General features: G+C 40.3%; 1 protein-coding gene and 2 pseudogenes across 1 annotated transcript; 2 read left to right on the plus strand and 1 right to left on the minus strand.

Moving 5' to 3' along the window:
• Window positions 1-2,397: 2,397 nt before the first annotated feature.
• Window positions 2,398-3,630, plus strand: LOC135232202 (upstream-binding factor 1-like protein 1; the record flags this gene model as incomplete). Its single annotated transcript, XM_064289540.1, has 1 exon — window positions 2,398-3,630. A coding segment is annotated over one exon (1,233 nt), but the record flags the coding sequence as incomplete, so codon positions are not given.
• Window positions 3,631-10,113: 6,483 nt separating this feature from the next.
• LOC135231753 (G-patch domain and KOW motifs-containing protein-like) overlaps window positions 10,114-24,762 on the minus strand; it is a 33,799-nt pseudogene continuing 19,150 nt past the window's right edge.
• Window positions 13,909-23,757, plus strand: LOC135231752 (tripartite motif-containing protein 43-like; annotated as a pseudogene).

Genomic DNA, 24,762 nt, shown 5'->3' on the forward strand with positions numbered 1-24,762 from the left:
AGTTTGTGTCTTTGAGTCTAACATGTGACTCTTGTAGGCAGCCTATAGACAGCTCTTGTTTTTTAATCCCTTCTGCCACCCTGTATCTCTTTATTGCTGCATTTAGTTCATTAACATTCAGCGTAATTATGGATAGGTATGAGTTTAGTGCTGTCATTTTGATGGATTTTTTTTTTGTATGTGTTGTTGACAGTTTCTTTGTCCCACTTAATTTTCTGTGCTGAGTCATATTTCTTTATGTATTTTCTTTCATCTTTTTTCGTTGTTGATGATTTTGTATTTGCTAAGTCCTTATGTTTTTCTTGTTTTTTATCTTGATGTGTAGGACAGTTAGTTTGCTTTGTGGTTACCTTAATATTTGCCACTATTTTTCTAAGTTTAAACCAATCTTTTATTTCTTGATACCACCTCGACTTCTTCTCCATATGAAAGTTCTATGAGTCCATTATTTAGTCCCTCTTTTTTGTTTTAACGTTGTCAGCATTTATATTTTAACTTCTCTGTTTCTCTATTTTCAGTGTTTAGCTTTGATTTCTTTTTGTGACTTCCCTATCTGGGTTGATATCTGGTTGTTCTGACCTGTGTTCCAGTCTTGAGTTGTTATCTGATGTTATTGATTTTCTAACACTAGGACCCCCTTTAGTATTTCTTATAATTTTGATTTGGTTTTACAAATTGCCTAAACTTCTATTTATCTGGAAATGCACTAATTTTGCCCTCATATTTTATACGAGAGACAATTTTGCTGAAAATATAATTTTCAGCAGGCAATTTTTTTCCTTCAAGGCTTTATATATGACATCCCATTTCCTTATTGCCTGCATAGTTTCTGCTGAGTAGTCAGAGTTTAGTCTTATTGACTTTCCTTCATAGATCACTTTTCACTTTTCCCTAGCTGCTCTTAAAATTCTCTTTATTTTTGGTTTTGGCAACTTTGATTATAGTCTGGCTTGGAGACTTTCTTTTGGCATCTACCCTGTGTGCGGTTTCATGACCTTCTTGGATCTTATCATCTTTTACAATATCAGGGAAGTTTTCTGCCAACAAATCTTCAACAATTCTCTCTGTATTTTGTTATCCTCCCTGTTCTGGCACTCCAGTCACTCGTAGGCTCCTCCTCTTGATAGAGTCCCACATAATTCTTTGGGTTCTTTCATTTTTTTTTTTAATTCTTTTATCTGATTTTTCCTCAAATAAGTTCGTGTCAAGTGCTTTCTCTTCAATCTCAGTGATTCTGAGTAGTTCTCTGCCTTTCACTAAACCCTCACAAACTCATTCTCAAGCTCTGACCTGAAAGCCTTTTCTCAGGATTTAAAAGCACACTGGCTAATCCCTCAATTTCACCTAGAGTTGTTTTGCCACCTTCAGGTTTAAGGGTGGCATAGCTTCCTACTATTGCTAGATTTTGGGGGCTTCATCCCCTTATTGGTTCCCTTCACCTTTCATGCAACATTGTGAGGAGCCCCTTCATGAAATCCCCTGAAACCCTCTGTATTAGAGTGTGTTTCCTACTTTCCTGACTGATAACATCTACCTTTACAACCTTTTAATTGTTTTTCTACTATGTCAATTTTATTGTGGTAATTGGTTGGATGGATTGAAATGAGGAAAAATCAGATCTGATGTTTGTTTACTTTCCAGTAAGTGTCAGGTATTTTGAAGGGATTTTCTAAAGGTTGTAAAACTTTGAGGCTTAAAGATGAGTAACAACCAAATATTTTTAATGTTATATAATTCTCATTAAATCCTTTCCGTTTGAAAGAAAAATCAGTATGGTTCATCCGAAAGCATTCATTCTCAAGCAAGAGTGCAAAAGAACCCACAGATTAGTCATTTAATTCATGTTCAAGTTTTGATATGGAACTCTTGTAAAAAATTCCACAAGTACGCATTTTTTGTGAGAAGTCAGAGGGCTACCTGACTCCGTGGAGAAAGTGGCCACTCTCAGGCACTATGGAGTGAAAGTCATTTCTGTTTTAGTCATTTCTCTTTTTATTTTAACCCTTTTCCCTGGAACTTTCCCTCATCCCAAGCCTCTTGAGTTAGTGGCCGATCATTCTCCTTGACTTCTATTTAATCTAGGTCTGGTGAGAATGGGCAGAAGACAAGCTGGGGCAAGAGAATATGTGCAAATGTATCATCTGAAAACGTAAGTGTAATTTAAACTCAGAATTTGATGGAGTTTTTGTTTATATTATTAAATCACGGAAGGAATATATCTCAAGTATTGTATGTTTTTCTGATTCATTCCAGGAAGAGAGTAATTTTTCTTCTCCTTCTCTTTAGATCCGTCGTGTCACAAACACTACAGGATCTCAAGAAAGACCTTATTTGCTGAATCTTGAGAGTGAAAAACTTTGAGCTCCTGTTGAAGTTTCTGGACAGCTAGGGCCATAAAAGTGGCTCAAAGACCTAAAAATGTCATTGCCTAAAGCTCAAGACCACTGGTCTGAAGAGGACATACTGATGTTACTGGAAAGCATGGAGAATAACCTCTCACCTAATGACAAGCGAAAGTTCAAAACAACCCAGTCACGTATGAACTGGGAAAAGGTAGCTTTTAGAGGTTTTACTGGAGAAATGTGCAAAAACAAATGGTTAGAGATTTCCTATACTTTGAGGAAATCTCGCACTTTGAAAGAATTAGTCCTGGAAGCTCAGGAACGTGTTAAAAAACTCTCCAAAAACAAAAAATTCAAGACACATCCAGACTTCCCCAAGAAGCCCTTGACTACTTATTTCCACTTCTTCAAGGAGAAGTGTTCCCAGTACTCCCAAATGCACCCTGAGCTGAGCAACCAGGAGCTGACCAGGGTTCTATCCAAGAAATATAAAGAGCTCCCAGAGAAGATGAAACTAAAATATATTCATGATTTCCAGAAGGAGAGACAGGAATTTGAAGAAAAACTAGCTCAATTCAAGAAAGACCACCCTGATCTCATCCAGAGCAGCAAGAGATCTGTTGTCCCCAAGAGGCACCGAACTGAAACCCAAAAGAGTTCTCTGGGAAATAGGAACAAAATGGGGTCTTCTCTGGGGAATGGTGACTTTTCCAAGCAGATGAAATTCCATGGAGAGCCCGAGAAGCCCCCCATGAATGGATACCACAAGTTCCACCAGGATATGTGGTTAATTAGGGAGCTGCAATATGTGCCCATGAGAGAGCGCAGGGTGGAGATTAGCAGATGCTGGCAGCACATCCCACAGAGCCTGAAGGACCATTATAAGAACCTGGCTGAGGAGCTGCAGAAACAGTACAAGGTGGACCTGGATCACTGGCTCAGGAGCCTGTCTCCTGAAGAATATGCAGCATACAGAAATGCAACCTATTCTATGGGCAAGAATATGAGCAAACTCAGAGAGATGTCTCTGCAGTGCCCATCAGTGAAGTGTTTGCAAGAAGGGCCTGGAGAGGAATGGGAGCTACAGGTTCCAGGCACAGATTCACCAGAAACTATTCAAGTCAGTCATCATCCTCCATGGGGGTCAGCACAAAATAAGAAGGAAGATGGGCAAGTGGTGGAAGGCAGTGACTCCTCAGACTCTAGCAGTGAGGATGAGGATAGAGATGAGGGGTCTGAAGACAGCGACTCCAGCTCATCTTCCTCAGAAGATTCAGACTTCAACTGAGCCAGATCCTAATGAAAATGAATCTCTCATATTTCCCTCCTATTTTTCTTCTTTCCTTTCCCTTCCTCCACCTCAGTACAAAGTAGGAAAAGTTGGCAGAAAGGGAACTTGAAGTTGGGGGTCGGGGGTATCCTTTTGGGAAAATGACTATAAGACTTAGCCAGTATTAGGCTCCATACATCTCGATATCATCCCTCTCCCAAGAAATTCCATGTCATTGGGGCTCTTGGAATACACAATGAGATGGCTAGGCAGTGGGAACTCTCTAGATTAGACAGTATTTCTGAAATGTGAAGCTTTGTTCTCATCTTCTGCCTGCTAGAGTTGGTAAGAGGACACTCATAAATCTGTGCCCTCTACCTTCCCTGTTGATCTCTGAATTCCTGCACTGGAATTGGGTTGAGAAATATTTGATGGGAGGTAGGATAGGTGCCTTTAAGAAAATTGTCGAACTCCTGGGATCTCTCTCATCCACTGCCTGCGGGAAGGAGTTGGGCATTTCCAATACTACAGTTGGCAGAGTAATGTGGGCAGTAGTGATTATGTCTATTTATTTAACTGGTAGCTGTCAATGTATTTTTATTTCTGAATTAAAAAAATAACATTAAAAATAAGAACTTAACTGTTTCATTTGAATGAGCGTCTCCATACAATCAGTGCCCTTTAATTTTCGGCACTAGTTTCCAGGAAATGTCTGTGTTTACCCTGGGCAGAAATCACATGTTTTCTGCTGCTACAGGTAGAAATGAATCTCAACGTTAGCATTACATATATATATATATATGAATTTCCCCTGCTAGTCTCCTGTCAGGCTCCTGGTTCTGCTGCCTCTACTGCTAACGTTTCCCTGCTGCTGCTTGCCATCTTGCCGCCTTCAGAGTTAGAGCTCTCTCTCTGTCTCCTGAGTCTGGGAGGTTCTCAGCACAGGGATCCCAGTTCCAAAGGACTTGCTCAATCCTGGCTATTCTTTCGTGGTTGTTTTGAGATCTATCTTCCACTTCTGGGATGACTCACTTTAAGCCTAGCCGGATATCAAAATTGACCAATCCCCTTGGTGGACGCAGTTACCTTATTTACACAGTCCAACCCAATTACCTAGGTGGCAGTTACAGGACCATGGCAAGAAAGGCCATACAAAAGCAATCCACTGCACAGCAAACAACAACAAATAAATTGAGATTGACTAATTCTTGACAGTGAGTCTCAGAGAGGTATGGTAGGGTAGGATCAAGCCTCCTTGGCCCCCCCAGTCTGAGGCTTAAGTTGCTCCAATGGGTCTTTTGAAGAAAGGACTCCTAATCTGGTGAAAACCCTTTAATATAAATATAAAAGAAAATAAGGTAAATAATGTGGACATTGATAATGTTTAAAATAAGAAAAATACTGTCTTAAAAAAGTTGTCAGAAATTGGGTGGATCCCCATCATAAAAGAACCATAAACAAGTTTTCTGTATTTTATAAGAATTTGAAAAAGTCTAAAGATAAGCACCCTCAATGAGACACTTGGCACAGCGGCTACAACAGTGGGTGCAAACATATCAATGATTGTGAGGATGGTGCAGGAACACACACTGTTTCATTCAGTTGTATATCCTGTCGCTATGAGTTGGAACCAACTCTATGGCACCTAACAGCAACAACGAAAGATGCGGATCACAATGAGACATACCTGGTCACCCAAGAGCTCTGATAGAGATGTACAGGAAGATTAATATTGTTTTCATGCCTGCTAATACAACATCCATTCTTCAGTCCATGGATCAAGGTATAATTTCAATTTTCAAGTCTTATTAAGAAACACATTTTGTAAGGTTGTAGCTGCCATAGACGGTGATTCTTCTGATGAATCTGGGCAAAGTAATTTGAAAACATTCTGAAAATGATTCACCATTCTAGATGCCATTATGAACATTTGTGATTTCTGGGAGGAGGTCAAAATATCAACATTAACAGGAATTTGGAAGAAGTTGATTCCAGCTCTTATGCATGACTTTGAGGGGTCCAGAGTTTTAGTGGAGAAAGCAACTGCAGTTGCGGAAATAGCACGACAACTAGAATCAGAAGCGGGGCCTGAAGATGTGACTGGATTGCTGCAATCTCATGACAAAGTTTGAACGGACAAGGAGTTGCTTCTTACGGATGAGCAAAGAATGTGGCTTTTTGAGATGGAGTCTGCTCCTGGTGAAGATGCTGTGAACACTGTTGAAAGAGCAACAAAGGATTTAGAATATTACATAAACTTATTTGATAAAGCAGCTACAGGTTCGAGAGGATTGGATACAATTTTGAAAGAAGTTCTCCTGTGGGTAAAATGCTATTAAACAGCATCACATGCTACAGAGAAATCTTTCGTGAGGGGAAGAGTCAACCGCTGCAGCAAACTTCCTTGTTATTTTACCTTAAGAAATTGCCACAGGCACCCAAACCTTCAGCAGCCGCCGCTTGGATCAATCAGCAGCCATCAACATAGAGGCAAGACCCTCCACCAGCAAGAAGATTAAGACTCGCTGAAGGCTCAGATGATGGTTAACATTTGTTAGCAATAAACTATTTTTTAGTTAAGGTATGTACTTTTTTTTTTAGACATAATTTTATTGCATACTTAATAGACTATAGTATAGGGTAGGCACAACTTTTATATGCACTGGGAAACAAAAATTCATGTGCCTCTATTGTGATATTCACTTCATGGCAATGGTCTGGAACTGAAACCTCAGTATCTCTGAGGTATGCCTGTGTATTCCTGGTGGAAATGCCTACACATACTCAGTCAAAGTTATGCAAAATGTTATCTTTTCATCACTCCTCAGAATAGCCCCAAATTGGAAACCAGTATCAATCAACAGTAGTATGCTTGAGCCCTGCAACAATGGGCTCAAACAGCAGCAATTGGGAGGATGGCACAGGACGGAGCAGTGTTTCATTCTGTTGTGAATGGAGTCACTATGAGTCACAACAATTCAAAAGCACCTAACATCAACAATACTTAAAAGCAGTTTCTTTTGGGAGACCAGAAAAAGTATGGAAGGAAGACTTAAGTGGGGAGCAGTCATTGAGGAAAACCTGGCTGGAGAACCATCCAACCCTAGGAGAATATAAAACATTTGGTGCACCTGAAGTGACTATCCCAAACCTATTGCCTACAGACTCCGACTCATAGTGACCCTATAGGACATAATAGAACTGGCCCATAGGGTTTCCAAGGCTGTAAATCGTTATGGAAGCAGACTGCCACATCTTTCTCGAGGCTTTGAACTGTCCAACTTTTGGTCATCAGCTGAGTGCTTTAACCACTGCACCAACAGGGATCCTTGAAAGTAACTATAGGATCAACAAATCCATAAACAAACTCATTGCTGGCTAGATTAAGTCATACCCCTCCCATTCCACATACACAAGGCCTACTTAAGTGAAAACAAGCCTGCTTTCGGGCATAAAACACCATCTCAATCTCTCATGTTTTACCCAAGATTACTGGCCTTCTGAATCAGTTACAAGATGTTCAAGAAACAAAAATAAGAAAGAAAGAGAGAAAGGAGAGAAAGGAAAGAAAGGAGAGAAAGAAAGAGAGAGAGAAAGAAAGAGAGAGAGAAAGAAAGAGAGAGAGAAAGAGAGAGAGAGAGAAAGAGAGAGAGAGAGAAAGAGAGAGAGAGAGAAAGAGAGAAAGAGAGAAAGAGAGAAAGAAAGAAAGAAAGAAAGAAAGAAAGAAAGAAAGAAAGAAAGAAAGAAAGAAAGAAAGAAAGAAAGAAAGAAAGAAAGAAAGAAAGAAAGAAAGAAAGAAAGAAAGAAAGAAAGAAAGAAAGAAAGAAAGAAAGAAAGAAAGAAAGAAAGAAAGAAAGAAAGAAAGAGGAAGGAAGAAAGAAAAAGGAAGGAAGGGAGGAAGGGAGGAGAAAGAAAGACAGACAGAAAGAAAGAATGAATGAATGAATGAATCTGTTAACAGACAAAGCATTCAACAGATTTCTGTGACCCTTTGTCTTCATACATCCCTCTCTCCACAACTCAGCTCTACCAGTTCTGGTCACCTAGGCTTTTCTGAGCTCTGAGCTGTGTATCCTTACCTCAGCAAGGTGGCCAGAATGAGGATCAGCCATTGCCTTTTCCTTCAAACAAAGGGTACACCCAATACATTTACATTTTATATTCTGCATGCATAAGTATCACATGCTACTCACCAACATTTTATAAAATACAGAAAAAAATGAAATCAATTTAATCTTATCATTCCTAGAGAATATCAATATTTTGGAATAAAATATATTTTATTAATAATTTTATAATTAGTATATATACAGAAATGATTCTATAATAACAATAAATATTAATGTATACAATTATACATTAATATTTATTGTTATGTAATGGTGAGTAGCATGTATATAATTATACATTAATTTTTATTGTTATTATAGAATCATTTCTGTAGGTTTGTCCAGTTATTGAAAATGTCTAACTCTTGTTAACAAACTGTCAATAAATATCTCATCCTTCCATTGTGAGAAATATTATATACTTTCATAATGACATGGAAGGCTGAGTTGGAATTTAGACCTTGGTCTGGAGTGCTGTTGGCATGGTCTGACCTGGGGAAAACAGATCTGAGAGAAAAGCCAGTATAGCCCTTGATTTAGGCAGGAAATTCTGGGGTATGGATACCAGGAAGGATTATAAAACCAAAAACCCCGTTGCCATTGAGTCAGTTTAGTAGAACTGCTCCACAGAGTTTCCAAGGAGCAGCTGGTGGATTCAAACTGCCAGCCGTTTAGTTAGCAACCATAGCTCAATGTAACTCTTAACCACTGTGTCACCAGGACTCCAATAAAGCAGGAAATCCAGCAGACCTCTCTCTGCCTGTGGTGTTGGGCTGGGAGCCACCAGAGGAGGACAGAGAGATGAGTTCTACTGCCTTGGCCTCAGAGCAAGGCCAACCTCCCCTCCTGCTGGAGCCATTGCTTGTTCCTGGAACAAAGAGGCAAGTTTCTTCCAACCAGCAGTCTTGAGAAAATAGCCTCCCCCCTCCCCTTGTAATTTTTACTCTGTCATTTCCCTCCATCCAGACTTCCCTCAGATCAACCCTCCCCCATCTGGCTTGGCTCCATCCACTGGTGCTGGAGAATCAGGAGGTCACTGGGGTTGCTAGTTGTTATGGATTGAATTGTGTCCCCCCCAAAATGTGTGCAATATGCCTAAGCCATGGTTCCCAGTATTGTGTGATGGTCCATCCTTTTGTCATCTGATGAGATTTTCCTATGTGTTGTACATCCTACGTCCATGATATTAATCAGGCAGGATTACAGGCAGTTATGTTAATGAGGAATGACTCACTCTACAAGATTAGGTTTTGTCTTAAGTCAATCACTTTTGAGACACAAAGGAAATAAGCCAGCAGAGAGACAGGGGGACCACATGCCACCAAAAAGTTGTGACCCAGGTTCCTGTGAGAGAAGCTTCTAGAACAGGGGAATATTGATGACAAGGACCTTCCTCCACAGCAGACAGAGGGAGAAGGTCTGCCCCTTGAGCCGGCACCCTGAAATTGGACTTCTAGCCTCCCAGACTGTGAGAGAATAAACTTGTTTGTTAGAGCCATCCACTATTATTTCTGGTGTAGTAGCTCTAGACAACTAAGACACAGGACCCAACATGTCACTTCCCTCTCTACTCCCTCTACCCCCTATGCAGCCAGACATGTGCTTAGCTGGTCCCATTAATGCAGATACACTGTCGCTGCTGAACCTCTGGTCTCTTCTCCCAGACCTGGACCTCACCTCTTGCCCTATCCCTGGAAGGCTCAATTCGGGGAAACCCAAGATTTCAGAAGGCTCAAGCAAAACTTTGGTGGCCTTTTGGGTGCTCACTGAGCTTCCTGCACACACAATGGGGGCATCCTGGAAACTGGGGCTCCCACGTCCCCTCTCTCTTCCTGACAGTGACCCCTGCTCCTCAGAGCCTTTCTCCATGTCTCAGCTGGCTCACGCTGTTGTGGGCCCCAGGATCTCTGTGCCCACAAGGAGGTGCTTTAAACACTCTTGTGCAGAGATCTGAGCTGCTTCTCCAGATCCACAGCTTGGCTTTCGCAGACCCCAGGAAGGATATCTGGTGACAATTATAATAGAAGGAGGGTTTCTCAAGGGTCCAAGGTAGCATCTCAATTTATCCCATCAGTAGTGGGCTAAATGAATTGGGGACATAAACCTGTCATTATTACTTTCCCAAGTAGAAATAAAATCCAGTTTACCTGAACCCGATTCCTCTTTCTCATCCCTGTTCATGGGTCCCTGAGCTGGGGCTTCCTAGCCGTTCTTTCCTGTTTTCCCTGAGTTGGGATGGGAAGTGCCAGACAGAGAATCCTGGTCCTCCTGCTGTTCTTGAGCCTTTAGAGGCTTGATCTGGAGTGTGCAGGGTGGGGGAAACCTCCATTCTGGAGTGGAGGCCAAAGCTGGCCTTACATTAAATTCTTGCATTAAAATACAAAAATAAATCAGTAAATAAAATACGAACTGTTCCTACCTGAAGGGTATAATTAAAGCAACCTCAGGCAAACCATTTCCAAATTTTCCAAAACATTTGCTAAAATCATAAACTGATGACATCCTCTTTCCTACTTTTTTATACAATACAAAATAAAAGTTAAGAAAAATTATATATAAATTTAGGATGTGGGGTTTCACAGCTGAAAAAATATTTCATTTTTATTTGAAATGATTTTTTTTATACACTAAATTCTGGTGAATATTGGGTTTGTCTCTAGCATCGCTTCCGGTCGATTCATCTTTGTCCTTGTTCCTGTACCAGTACTGCACTTGTAAGTGTGGATGCAAAAAATTATATTCCAATCTTACTAAAAGCAAGATTTTTATACTGTACAGAACTGGGAAGAGTCTAGGGGACTGGAGTGGGTCACATGGGTCAGTCTCCATCTGAATCACTGGGGCCCATGTACCAGCAGACAGCATCAGAGAGAAGCTCGACCAACTGATTTCTCTGTCCACGGCTGTTACTAAAGCCCGGCTCTGCTGTGTGTCCTGGCCGAGCAGACGTCCCACCCTTCCAGCCTATGGTCCCAGCACCACCATCACACAGTTTCCCTTGACCTTGGAAATCAGGGTCTGACACAAACAAGTATCTGGGCTCAGGACGTCTTCAGTTGTCATCTTGATGTTGTAACATTTGCTGCCCTTGTGCAGCTTGTCCACAACCCACACACCCAGGTCTCTGCAAAAACAGTATGGCTCCCGGGGGCTGCTTTCTCCTTCTTGTCAGTCCAGAGGGTGTTTCTGCTTTCTTTCGGAGTCCTCCTGCTGAACATGTAGGTCTTTATCCCTGAAGGCCTTCCATAACAAGGCAGTTCCTTTCAGTTGTTCTGAGGAAGCTTTGCTCACTTGGCTGAGATCCAAGAAGTTCTTGTCAAACCTATGCAAGGAGACAGGCCACAGGCAGTACTAACAAACAGTCACCACTTGGCTCTCCACTGCCAGAACCATGGCCCAAACATTGTCAGGATTGAGGCATTTCACCTTCCAATGGAAGCCTCAGTGGAGGCCAAACAGGACCAGTACAGTTCCTCAAGGTGCCGGTTCATGAGGTTGTTCTTCCTTCTTCTCTTGCACCTCATCTGCCTTTGGCAGTCGGCGGGGGGGGGGGGGGGGGGCTGGTGGGGGCCTTGGCATGGGTCAGGCTAGCACCTATCCCTGACCCCTTGGGCCTCTGTGAATTGACATGGGGCTTCACCGCTTGATTGAAAGTACGGCTGATGTTCTTGCCAGGTTTCCAGCCCATGACCTGCAGTATGGACAGCTCATAGGCCTCCACAGGGATGGCCTCATAATCTGCCTCTCCTGGCACTTAGCCTGGAGTTCGGTGTCTGCCCCTTCACCTTTGGGGATGCATTCTTTCTGGATCATGGGGATAGCGATCCTGGAATCGACACCCTCATTGTCTCTGTGTTCCAGAGACTACTTGAATTCCTCAATGAGCTCCTTCACAGCCTAGTATATCAGCACCCCATCCACCAAGGCCTCAGCATCTCTGGATGTTCAGGGGCCTGGGTCAGTAGCTGCCTGCAGTATTCATTCCAGATCAAAGGGATGACAAACTCCTTGGGAGTTTCTGAGGGCTTCACACCCTGCAGGTCTCTCCCTTCCACAGTTTTTAAGAAATCCTTCTCCTTCAGGGCAGCCCTCACACTGTCTCACAGGTCCACCACCTGCCTCTGGGTGGACATGCAAATGAAGGGGAAAAAAACTGGGGTGGTAGGCACTGCTGCACGCCGGGAATTTTTTCAGCATCCGCCATCTTGTCCCTCTTTGCAGGCGTGTGCTGTGTTTGCCAAAAGTTAATACATATTTCTTGATGAGATGATGTTTGTGGAGGTTTGTTTACTTATGGAGGGTATTAAGGTGTTAAATCAATCATTTCTTTTGTTTTGAAGAAACCTAATCATTCTCAGTAACAACTATTAGAAGACCCACTGAACACAATCACTGGGAAGAGCTGGGCGTGGTCTTCTGGGCTCAATAAAAAGCACCCAAGAAACCACGCTCACTCTTCTCCAGAAGAGACAGAGTGCCTTTGGATCTCTCCTGCCTGCGGAGTCTTCTGAAAGCTCCTGTGACCACATCGGAAGGAGTTGAACCCAGAACTGACTTCCATAACACTACTGCTACAACAAGCGTTGGTGAAATCCTTCACATATTCCTTAGGCGACTTAGGTGAGTGTACAATATACAGAAGTGGAGTTCCCGCTACTTTCCCAAACCAAAAAAAAAAAAACCAAAAATAATTTTAGTTTATCAATCAGGAAATTGAGGTGTTTTTCTATGAAATGATTTCATTTGTCTACAAAAATTAGTCCTTTCCTTAACCTACATATGAATAAATGCATTTTTTCAATATTATTATTAGATTTAATAGGGTGATAGCATTTTGTCTTATTTTTATGTATGCCTTGAATGTTCATATGGATTATAAGCACTAAGAAAGTAGTTGCCAGATATCTTGTAATTTTGTACTTTGTGTGGCTCCTGAAAAAGGAATAAAAAACGAAACCCACTGCTGATGAGTCAATTCTGATTCATAGCAACCCTATAGGACAGACTAGAACTGCCCCATAGGGTTTCCAAGGAGTGCCTGGTGGATTTGGACTGCTTACCTTTTGATTACCAGCCACACTCTACCACTACACCACCAGAGTTTCAGAAAAAGGAATAGAAGTACTTTATTCTATAAGAAGTTGATAAATGTAGTAGTCTAAAAGTAGTGCATAAGTCAGTGCGTAAGAAGACTATTCTACTATATGATGCAATGAATGGTTTGGACAAAAAAAAAAAAAAAACTTTTTGATACTGGTGTCTGTTTAGAAAATTCTGTTTACTGATGTAAATTTTTAAGAAGCCAGGAAATGTTTGGGCACAAAATTGTCACTGGTTACCATGCAGGAATATCAGAAATGTGACGCCCGTCTATATTCATTGAGTGTAAAGATGAGAACCCAATGTTTTAGCTAAATCAATTTCAAAAAGCACAGTTTGTTATTTTGTGCTGATTTTCACTATTACATGATACTTTCATCTTTTCACAGTGTGAAGGGGCGCTTGCTAATAGTTTGAAAGGGTGCGGAAGATAATGCTTCTCTCTTTAATTTTTGATTTCTTTAGATGCCCAGTGTAGATAAAAAGATGTTTTTAAAAGCTTGTTGTTGGGAGCTGATGAGTAGATTCTCTCTTGTAGTAACTCCACGTGACTCAGTAGAACTGCGCCATAGGATTTTCCTGGCAGATCACTGGGTCTTTCTCCTAAGGAGCCACTGGATGCGTTGGAACCACCAACATTGCTTAACTGTTTGCACCACCAGGGCTTCTTCATATATATTCATATATAAAGATTCTGACTGAAATCTGATCCAATTTTACGACCAAAGAAAACAAAACAAAAGGCCTCTTGCCGTTGAGTTGATTTCGACTCATAGGGAACCTACAGGACAGGGGAGAACTGCCCAACAGAGTTTCCAAGGAGTGTCTGGTGGACTTGAACTGCGGACCTTTTGGTTAGCAGTGAAAGCTATTAACCACTATACCAGCAGACTTTCCCAATTTTACAAAGCTTTGTTAAATTCTTATTAACACTTTTGTATTCCGAAATTGAATTTTTGTTACATTCTGTTTGAATTAACAGAGTTTCAAAGAAGAAATTTTTATTTTGTGAATGTGTTTTTCATGTACATATTTCTAATGCATTTTTTACAGTGAGTTTCAAGAAAGACACTTTCTGTATTATAGGTGAGGGGCAGGAGACAAATGTGCATTCTGCCCATTACTGTGTTTTATTATTTTCAACTTTTATTCTCTCTTTAAGGATTTTGTATTAGAATTATAACCCTACTTCACAGACAGTCTTGGCGAGGAAAAATACCAGAACTGTTCGCTTAAATTAAAATAGTTGATAAGAAACTGGATGATTGATTCTGTCTGTATGGTATCTTGGAGAGTAACGGTTAGCAGATTTTAATTTTAGTCAAAGGTATGAGTTTTGGCTCCAACATTAACTGTCGGTATGATTTTGGATTAGTCATCCTTATAGGATGGTTTTGTCAATTAAATGAAATAGTAAAGGTAAAAAGTTTAGTCGCATGAGCTTTGCTAAGCCAATCAGTCTCTAGGAACATTATGATTGGCTTTTCCACCAATCAGAATACTATAGATTGAGTCAAACTATTGAAGCACAAGCCCAAGAAGGAAAGGACAGGAACAGGTTCTTTATGGAGGAGAGATGGAGTTGATGGTGTAGATCATGTTAATCAGGAAGCCAACCAAGTTTTCAACAGAGCTCCAGAGCTGCCTTTGTGTCAGTTTCCAGTTTTTCTCATTTGTAAAAGAAACTATATCAGGCCTAGACATAAGTATATTATTGAATCACAATTGGAGTAAAAGTTTGCTTAGTCTTTTGTCTCTCTGGGGCAAATGACAAACTCTCCTGATTTTCTTCCCTCAGGAAAATGGACTCCAACATCTCCCAAGCCTTCCGAAAGGAACTCACTTGCTGCATCTGCTTGAACTACCTTACAGACCCTGTCACCATAGGCTGTGGGCACAGCTTCTGTAGGCCCTGTCTATACGTTTCCTGGGAAGAAGCCAAAACTACCCGTTGTCCTCTATGTGGGGAAACATCAAAGAAGACAGACATTAAATCCAATATTCTTGTGAAGAATCTGGTGTCCCTTGCTAGACAAGCCAGTCTCTGCCAGTTCCTGAGCTCTGAGGATCAGAAGTGTGGGACACACAAGGAGACAAAGAAGATGTTCTGTGAAGAGAGCAAGAACCTGTTTGCTCTCTTCTTCCTCTCAGGAGCACGAGGCTCACAGACACTGTTCCATTGAATACGCTGTTGAGAAGTACCGAGTAAGTGATGCTTCTGAAAGCCTTTGAAAGCTGGAGAATAATAGAGCTAAGAGAGTATAAGGAAGATGAGTGCCATGATTATGATTAATTCTCTCATCACTGGGAGTCTTATATGTGCTGGCTACTGTTCTAGGTGGGAAGGGTAAAGCTGTGAATAAAATAGGTAAGGAAATCTGCTTTCACAGAGGCTGTATTCAAGTGGCAGGGCAATTCGCTTAATGATTATTAATTTGATTATGCAAAGTGAAGCACAGGACACCATAACACTCACATTTTTAGAAATAGCTCCTGGCCACAAAAATTACATGTTTAACAAGTGGTTTTTTTTTTTACTGGAAGCATATTTAGTAATACTGGACAAACATGTAGGATAATAGTATAGAGAATTAGCAAGATATTCATAGGAAATTTAATTACATTACATAAAGCCTTTATTTGTCAGTTTTCTCAGGAAAATTGTTTCATTACTTTATGTGGCTCTATAGCCTGAAACTCCCAGAATTGATGACTGTCGGGTAGCCAGTGAAACATGACCCTTCCACTTTCCTGAAAGTATGTTCATCTAACATCCCTGGTCTTTAGCTGTCAGTAAGGGTCTGAAATCTATAATATTTGTTCTGTTGGTGCTTAATTCAGTATTTTTGTTTTTACAGGAGAAGCTTTTAAAACAAATGAGGTCTTTATGGGAAAAGATCCAAGAAAATCAGAGAAATCTAAACGAGGAGTGCAGAATAATCAACCTGTGGATGGTAAGCATGAGACCACGTTTTCCTCATAACCAGCTTGGTAAAGACATGCTGGGACCTTACCTATTGAGAACTTGAGCTTTAATCAAGGGAGAAAAAGGCCATCAGAACAAAGTGCAAAAAGTGCTGAAATGGAGGCACATGCAGGGATTTGGAGAAGTTCAAAAACCGTTGGTCAGGAGTTGAGAAAAAGTTTTGGAGAGAGGTTCACAATCGATTTGAGTTTTAAAAGACAAGTGTAAAAAATCCATGGACATTTCAAGCAGAGATTTCTGACAGAGGTGAAATCTAGAAATGAAACAGTACATAATGGGGAACTACAGGTATGTCATACGGATTAGTATAAAGACGGCCATGGGGAGAAAAAGGTTTAAATAGCAATTTAGGAAGTGTACCTGTGATAGTGAAAAGTGATAATGTAGTAGCTAGAGAATGATATAGGATCAATTGGGAGAAATTTCAACATGTTGAAAAACTGGGGGAAAAGAGAAAGAAAAGGACTTGGTGAAGAGAGAATGAATACATGGGTATTGGCAGGGGTCATAGAATGGGGGAAGGGTTAATGTTCCTATAATGTTAGGTCAAAATGAGACCCTGAAGTCTTAAGTACTCATTACTAGGAAGGAATCCCATCCATGGCAACAAGGGATAGTGATGGGAGAAATCAGATTGAGGGTATGGCATTAGGAATTTTAGGGAGGTTTTGTCTGATGATTTCTAATCCTCAGACTAGTAGGCAACATTTCTGCTAAGAGTGAATGATCAGGCTAGGATTCAGGAAATTTATGATCAGAGGCTAAATTAGTAACAGATGAGAATATTAAATAATCAAGCATAAATTTATCTTTTTACATGTAATCTTTCATATTTTAGAGAACATATATTGGTAAAGCAGAGGGTCAGGAAAAAGAAGAAGACCCTCAATGAGATGGACTTACACAGTGACTGCAACAATAAGTTTAAACATAAAAAAGATCATTAGGGTAGGATGGCTCGGGACCAGGCGGTTTTTCATTCTGTTGTACATAGTGTCCTTGTGAGTTGGAACCGACTCAGTAGCACCTAGCAACAACAAGGTTTTTTAAAAATTAACTCTGAAAAAAATTTCTACAGGAATTTCGGGAACTTAAGAAGTGAATTATAGTGTTTTGAGGAAAGGATGGGTTTCTGTAGTTAACAAAGAATGAAAAATAAAGTAAGGAAAGAGGGATGAGCATGGTTTCTGGTGAGTGGAAAGACATGAATTTAACATGTTTGTAGGTTGTTGGATTACATGATCATGAATCAAAGAAAAATGAGTGAGGTTTAAGTGGTGAAGGATAAAGGCAGCCTGGGTGTGTGATCTAGGAAATCCGTGTCCCTGCAGGATTATATATGCCTACGGAGAGACATGATCAGAGATCAGTATCGGAAGTTGCATCCAGTTCTCCACAGGGAAGAAAAACAACATTTAGAGGGACTGAAAAGTGAACGCAAAAGGATTTTACAGCAACTCAAGAAAAGTCAAACCACAATGGTTCAAAAACAAAAACACCTAAGAGAAATGTTTGAGGAGCTGCTGAATTTGTGCCATAAACCAGACGTGGACCTGCTCCAGGTAAGAAATGAGGATATTAGTTCAAGTTCACATCTTTGACTTCCATTACATATTTCAAACCAAAATCTTATTTCTGCATCTTCTGCTCCTGTCAAGACTATTATTGTCCAAGTGAATATGATATAAACTTCAACTCTTATCCTAACCAGGAACAACAAAACTTTGGGGAATTGTGAGAGTAGTTTCCCTTCTCAATTCTCTTTATTTAATTCACTTTTCTATCCAACAGAAAGGAACAACTTCTTTGTAGACCTTTTTGTCTCCAGGTGGGCAATATGAGGAAGAGGAAAACCTAACATTCATGTCCTCCTTCTGTTTGGAAGTCCTAGGCTTGAGTTGTGCTCGTTTTGAGGCACATTACCCTTTGGAAACAAGCCCTGTGAAAAGACCACCTTGTAGACAACTGATGGTTTTAGCAATGCAGTCCCTACTCATGTCCTGCTCTGTCTTTGTTTACCCTCAGAGCCCTTAGCCATCGAGAATTTATTTTCTGTCAATGTGTGGTACTGTGATTTTCCTTTAAAGAGGAAAAGTAAAAGACATTTATAAAATCCTGGGCGGGGGGCGGGGGGGAGGAAAGGAAGGTTTGATATTTTTTTGAAATTTCCCAAATCCAAAGATTAGGCATAAAAAAAAAAAGAATTTCTGAAGAATTCTGAGTTTTTTTTTTTTTTTTCTCTCCTTACAGAATTTGGAAGACACATTGACAAGGTAAGTTTGGCCTTCAATGCAAACTAGAGCACCATGAGAGCTAGTAAAGAGATCAAAGTGTTTCTACCAAAATGAAGTTATTGAGATAGTAAATTTCGTGTGCATGTGTGTTTATGTGAGCGCATGTATTTGTGTGTGTTTTACTGAATATAATTTTCTATCCCACTCTATCAGGATTTAGTTTTGTTTTGTCTTTCTGTGCTCATGGAGATATACATTGTAGGGTTCAACACAGAAATCACTAGAAAACAGCTATGCATGATTTTAGTTTTCAAAATCATAAACATATTAAAGTGCATGGACTAGCTTTCCCAGGCATTAGAGGAGAGGCGGGCATCTATGATAAGAAGGGGGTGGAGGCAGGGACAGAAGAAAAGAAAGAATCCCTAAGAATTGCACAGTCTTCTCCCAGGATCATGGAGGTACACTACAATATCAGAAAGGAGTTCCAATGAAACATATTATTCTGTTGAATGCTGACATCTTTTGTACATACTGTGATGAACCCTTTGGCACCTGAAAGATTACCTGAATCTTTCGCCTTGGAGGAGTGAGTCCGTGCAACTGCACATGCCCCAGCCTGTGAACCCAGCACTCAGTGCCAGGCCCATCACTGGACTGATAGACAGGTTCAACCAATTCCAAGGTGAGTGGCAACCCAATGATGGGACCCCATACATTGTCCTTCAATAATGGTTTTCTTTGGATAATATGGAGCCCTGGTGCCAGAGCAATTAAGAGCTTGGCTGCTAACAAAAAGGTCTGCAGTTGGAATCCACCAGCTGCTCCTTGGAAACCCTATGGGACAGTTCTATTCTGTCCTGTAGGGTCACTATGAGTTGGAATCCACTTGACAGTAATGGGTTTGGTTTTTTATGCCCAATGTTTCCCTTTTTATTAACCCTTGATTTAGGAGAGAACAGCCTCCTAAGAGACATTTATAGTCATAGTTGCCCTGGGATAACATGAAAAAATCTAAATGAAAGCTGGTGAAAGGATAAATGTGTTTCATGCCTGTAATAAATTAGACAATGAGAAACAGGAAACAATCAAAAAGGGCTCCTAGTGCTGTGGGGACCATGGTCTCAGGAAAAATCTAGCTCAATTGGCATAACACAGTTCGTAGAGAATATGCTCTGCTTTCTACTTTAATGAGTAGCATCTGGGGTCTTAACAGCCTGTGAGTGGCCATCTAAGATACTCCACTGGTCCCTCCCCTTCGGGAGCAAGGCAGAATGAAGAAAACTAAAGACACAAGGGAAAGATTAGTCCAAAGGACTAATAGACCACAACTAACATGGCCTCCACCAGACTGAGTCCAGTACAACTGGATGGTACCTGACTACCACCACTGACTGCTCTGACAGGGATCACAATAGAGAGTCTTCGACAGAGCTGGAGAAAAATGCAGAACAAAGTTCTAACTCACAATAAAAGACCAAACTTACTGGTCTGAGAGAGACTGGAGAAAAACCCTGAGAGTATGGCCCCTGGATACACTTTTAGCTCTGTAATGAAGTCATTCCTGAAGTTTCACCTTTCATCCAAAGGTTAGACAGGCTCATAAAACAAAATGACACTAAAGGGGCATAGCAGCCCAGGGACAAGGACTAGAAGGCAGGAGGGGACAGGAAGGCTGGTAATGGGGAACCCAAGGTCAAGAAGGGAGAATGTTGACATCTCGTGGGGTTGTTAACCAATTTCATAGAACAATATGTGTACTAACTGTGTAATGAGAAGCTAGCTTGTTCTGTAAACCTTCAGGCAAAGTACAATAAAAAAGTGTTCAGTAGAAAAAAAATTAAATATGTATTTAAGCTCTGAAAAAAAAGGGGGGCTCCTAGAACCATTCTGAGATAAAATACCAGTTATTCATTCATTTAGTCATATAGAACTGCATATTTAGTTAGGGCATTCAAGTTTTAACTAAAGTACAGTTAGTTATGGTGATAGGATTGATGTTTTAGTTACCTAGTGCTGCTATGACAGAAATACCACAAATGAGGGGCTTCAACAAACACAAATTTATTTTGTCACAGTTTAGAAGTTGGAATTCAGGGTGCCAGATCTAAGGGAAGGCTTACCCTCTGTTTGCCCTGGGGAAGTTCTTATTCCTTTGCTCCTTGGTGATCTTCATTTGGCATGGTGTCTTTCCTCTCCCACCTCTGCTTGCTGGCTTGCTTTTTAATCTCTTTTATATCTCAAAAAGATTGACTCAAGACATCCTACAGTAATTCTGCCTCATTAGCACAACAAAGATAATCCGTTCCCAAGTGGGATTATAAACACGGACATAGAAGTTAGGATTTGTGACACATATTTTGGTGAGGCACAATTCAACCCATAACAGTTGGCAAATTGTAATTTTTTAAATATTTTTGCTGTAAAACTTCTTAGTAATTGAATTTGTAATAATGCACATTGTAGTTGATATAGCTAGAAAATTTTGTCCATAAACATAAAATAATGAAAGGCATAAAATAAGAATTTGTGAAGAACAACAGTAAAACAAGTTGGTGGTTGATGAGACAGTATACAGAATTCCATAGTAGATCTAAACCAGGGAGGTTAGACTGGCATGCAGATGAAGACCAAGCCTGAGGTGAAACCAGGAATAAAATCCAGAAAATTCTTAGTAGAAAACTTCTTCTAAGAAGATGTATTTAGATCTTTTTATTCTTAATTGGAATTTGTTTCCTTAACTGGAATATCATAGTATGCCTGGCAAAGTGATCACCAATTATTTATCTCTAAGGATCTTCTTTCCCCTGAAGAGGGGCACTGAAGTTAATTTCATAGCAATGACTAGGCCTTATGGGAAGGTCTTCTGTTTCTAATGGAAAGTGAAATGTAAAAAATCTTTGTGATTTTTTTCCATTGAGATTAGGTGTTTGTTAATTCTGCAGATATACTGGTAGCCCCTGAATCTAATGACATTTTCCAACCAAGCTGCCCTTAAAGTCTTGGTCGGTTTTCCAATGACACTCTAGATCTCCTAAGACTTTAAAAACTGATTTTGACTGGAATATTCTCTTCTTTCCGCAGTGAACATTTCCTTGAATTATGAAGCAAGCAGTCACGATATCATGCTGTCTGATGACGTGAGAAGTTTGATATTTAGACATGACCTTCAAGAGGTGCCTTTTCCATCTGGAAGATCCAACTACTTTGCTACATGGGGAGCCCAGGCCTTCACCTCTGGAAAACACTACTGGGAGATGCATGTGGACAGCTTTTGGGACTGGGCTATAGGGGTCTGTAAGGATACTTGGCTAAGGAAGAACTGCTCAGTGATTGAATCTGGGGACACATTTCTTCTTTTATGTGTGAAGGGGGATAATGGTTACCATCTTTTCACCACCTCCCCAGTGCTTCTCAGTACATAGAGAAACCTCTGGGGAAGGTTGGTGTGTTTGTTGATTTTAATAGTGGAAGTGTGAGTTTTGTTAATGTTGCCAAAAATTCCCTCATATGGGAATACCCCGCTTACTCCTTCAATTACTCACTCCGGCCTTTTTTTTGCACTGGCCACACATGATCATGGAGAAGTGATGAACTTGGTAACTCCATATCTGAAGGAGCCCACACATGATCATGGAGAAGTGAGGAACTTGGGCACTCCATATCTGAAGGAGCCTGTCTCAGCTGAAGCTGATCAGTCATATTTTACTCTCCCTTAGGTTGTTCCGTTTTTATATAACTTTGTTTTATCATTGGTAAATATAAAGCTGGTGTGGCAATGCAAAATTTGTTGGCTTAATTTCCTTTCAATTAAAATCAAGTCCTGTGGTCCTTTTCCTGAAACACATACTGTTTTTATTCACCTCATTTGTAAGTTGGCTAGAGTTACAAGAGTATATGACTGGGATTCCATCTTAACAGTTTAATGCAGGAACACAGAGTGTTTGCATCATAAGGAAACTTGGTTATCTACAGTGCAAATGTCAGTCTGAAATATTCTACTCCCTCATCATGATCTAGTAAAATCATACTCAACAATTCACCCTTGTTGGTGTTAGGTGCCAGGAAGTCGACTCTGACTCATAGCAACCCTGTGTACAACAGAAGGAAGCACTGCCCAGTCATGTGCCACCTCACAATCTTTGCTGTGCTTGAGCCCATTGTTGCAGCCACAGTGTCAATCCATCTCCTTGAGGGTCATACTTTTTTTCATTGACCTTTCACTTTACCAAGCACGATGTCCCTCTCTAGAGGCTGATCCCTCCTGATAACTTGTCCAAACTGCTTGAGACAAAGCCTCACCATCCTTGCTTCTAGGGAGCATTCTTGTAGTTCTTTCAAGACAGATTTGTTCTTTCTTCTGGCAGTCAATGATATGTTCAGTATTTTTCTCCAACGACATAATTCAAAGTCGCCAATTCTTATTTGGTATTCCTTACTCATTGTCCAGGTTTCACATGCATATGAGGTGACTGAAAATACTGTGGCTTGTGTCAGGAGCACCTTAATCCTCAAGGTGACATCCTAGATTTTCATCACTTTCAAGAGGCCTTTTGCCACAGATTTGCCCAACACAATATGTCATCTGAGTTCTTGACTGCTGATTCCTCGGGTATTGATTGTGAACCCAAGTAAATTGAAATCCTTGACAACTTCAATCCTTTCTCCATTTATCTATCATGTTGTTGCTTAATGGTTCAGTTGTGAGGATTTTTGTTTTCTTAATCTGAGATGCAGTCCATACAGAAGGCTATAGTATTTGATCAGTAAGTGCTTCAAGCAGTCTGCACTTTCAGCAGTCAAGGTTGTGTCATCTACACATGGCAGGTTGTTAATGAGCCTTCCTCCAATCCTGATGCCAGGTTCTGGGATTATTTCCTCAGCACACAAATTGAATAAATATGCTGCAGGGATACGACCCTGACCCACACCTTTCCTGACTCTAAACCACACAGTAATCCCTCTTTCTGTTCTGTCCAAACAAATGTCTGTTAGTTTATGTACAGATTCCTCATAAGCATGGTTAAGTGTTCTGGAATTCCACTTCTTTACAGTGTTATCCATAATTTTTTATGATCCACACAGTCAAATGCCTTTGCATAGTCAATAAAACAAAAGTAAACATCTTTCTTGTATTCTCTACTTTCAGCCAAGGTTCATGTGACATCAGAAATGACACCCCTCTTTCCATGTCCTTTTCTGAATCCAGCTTGAATTTCTGGTAGTTCCCGGTGGATGTATTGCTGGAACGGCTTTTGAAGGATCTTCAGCAAAATTTTACTTGTGTGTTGGATCCCCTTTCTTTGGAATTGGCACAAATATGGATCTCTTTCATTCGGTTGGCCAGGAAACTGTTCCAAATTTCACAACATAGAGGAGTGAACACTTCCAGCACTGCATCCATTTGTTGAAACATCTCAATTGGTATTTTTTCAGTTCGTAGAGCCTTTTTTTTTTTTGCCATTTCCTTCAGTGCAGCTTGGACTTCTTCCTTCAGTACTATCATCTCTTGATCATAGGCTACCTCCTGAAATAGTTGACTGTAGACCAATTCTTTCAGATAGAGTGACTCTATGTATTCCTCCCATTTTCTTCGAATGCTACCTGAGTGGTTCAATATTTCTCCCATAGAATCCTTCAGTATCACACCTAGAGATGTGAATTCTATCTTCAGTTCTTTCAGCTTGAGAAATGCTGAACATGTTCATCCTTTTTGATTTTCTAACTTCAGGTCTTTGCATATTTCAATATAATTCTTTACTTTGTCTTCTCAAGACATCCTTTGAAATCTTCTTTTTGTATTTTATTTCTGTCTGTCTTTTTAATGCCCTTTTGCTTTCCTCATGTATAATGTAACTGATGTCATCCCATAACTTCTCTGGTTTTAGTCATTAGTGTTCAATGCACCAAATGTATTCTTGAGATGGTCTCTAAATTCAGGTGGGATTCTGACCATCTTACTTTGCCTCTCATGGACTTGTTCAATTTCTTTCAACTTCACCTTGAGCTTGCACATGTACAATTCATGGCCTGTTCAGTGGTCTGCCACTGGCCTTGTTCTAAGTGATGATATTGAGCTTCTCCATAGTCTCTCCACAAATGTAGTAGATTTAATTCCTATGTATGCCATCCAGCAAGGTCCATGCATATAGTGATGGTTTATGTTGTAAAAAGTTATTTGTAATAAAAAAGTGATGGATGAATTAAAAAAAAAAAAACAGGATCCATCAGTATGCTCTCTATAAGAGACACACCTTAGAAACAAAGATGTAAATCTATTAAAAATCAAAGGATAGAAAAAAATATATCAAGCAAATAACTACCAAAAAAGAGCAGGAGTGGCAATACTAATTTCAGATAAGATAAACTTGAAAGCAAAATCCACCATAAAAGACAAAGAATATAATTACTAAAGGGATGATCCATCATGAAGACTTAACCATAATAAACATCTACATACCCAATGATAGGGGTCCAAAATCCATAAAACAAACTCTAACAGCACTAAAAACAGAAATTTACAGTGCCACAATAATAGTAGGAGACTTCAACACACCACTGTCAGTAAAGGGCAGAACATCTAGTAAGAAAATCAACAAAAATTCAGAAGAGCTGAAGAGCACAATCAGCCAACTTGATCTCAGAGACATATATAGAACACTCCACCCAACAGCTGCAAAGTACACATTCTTTTCCAACACACATGGAACATTCTCCAGAA

The sequence above is a fragment of the Loxodonta africana genome, chromosome 7, assembly GCF_030014295.1.
Source record: "Loxodonta africana isolate mLoxAfr1 chromosome 7, mLoxAfr1.hap2, whole genome shotgun sequence".
Taxonomy (NCBI): domain Eukaryota; kingdom Metazoa; phylum Chordata; class Mammalia; order Proboscidea; family Elephantidae; genus Loxodonta; species Loxodonta africana.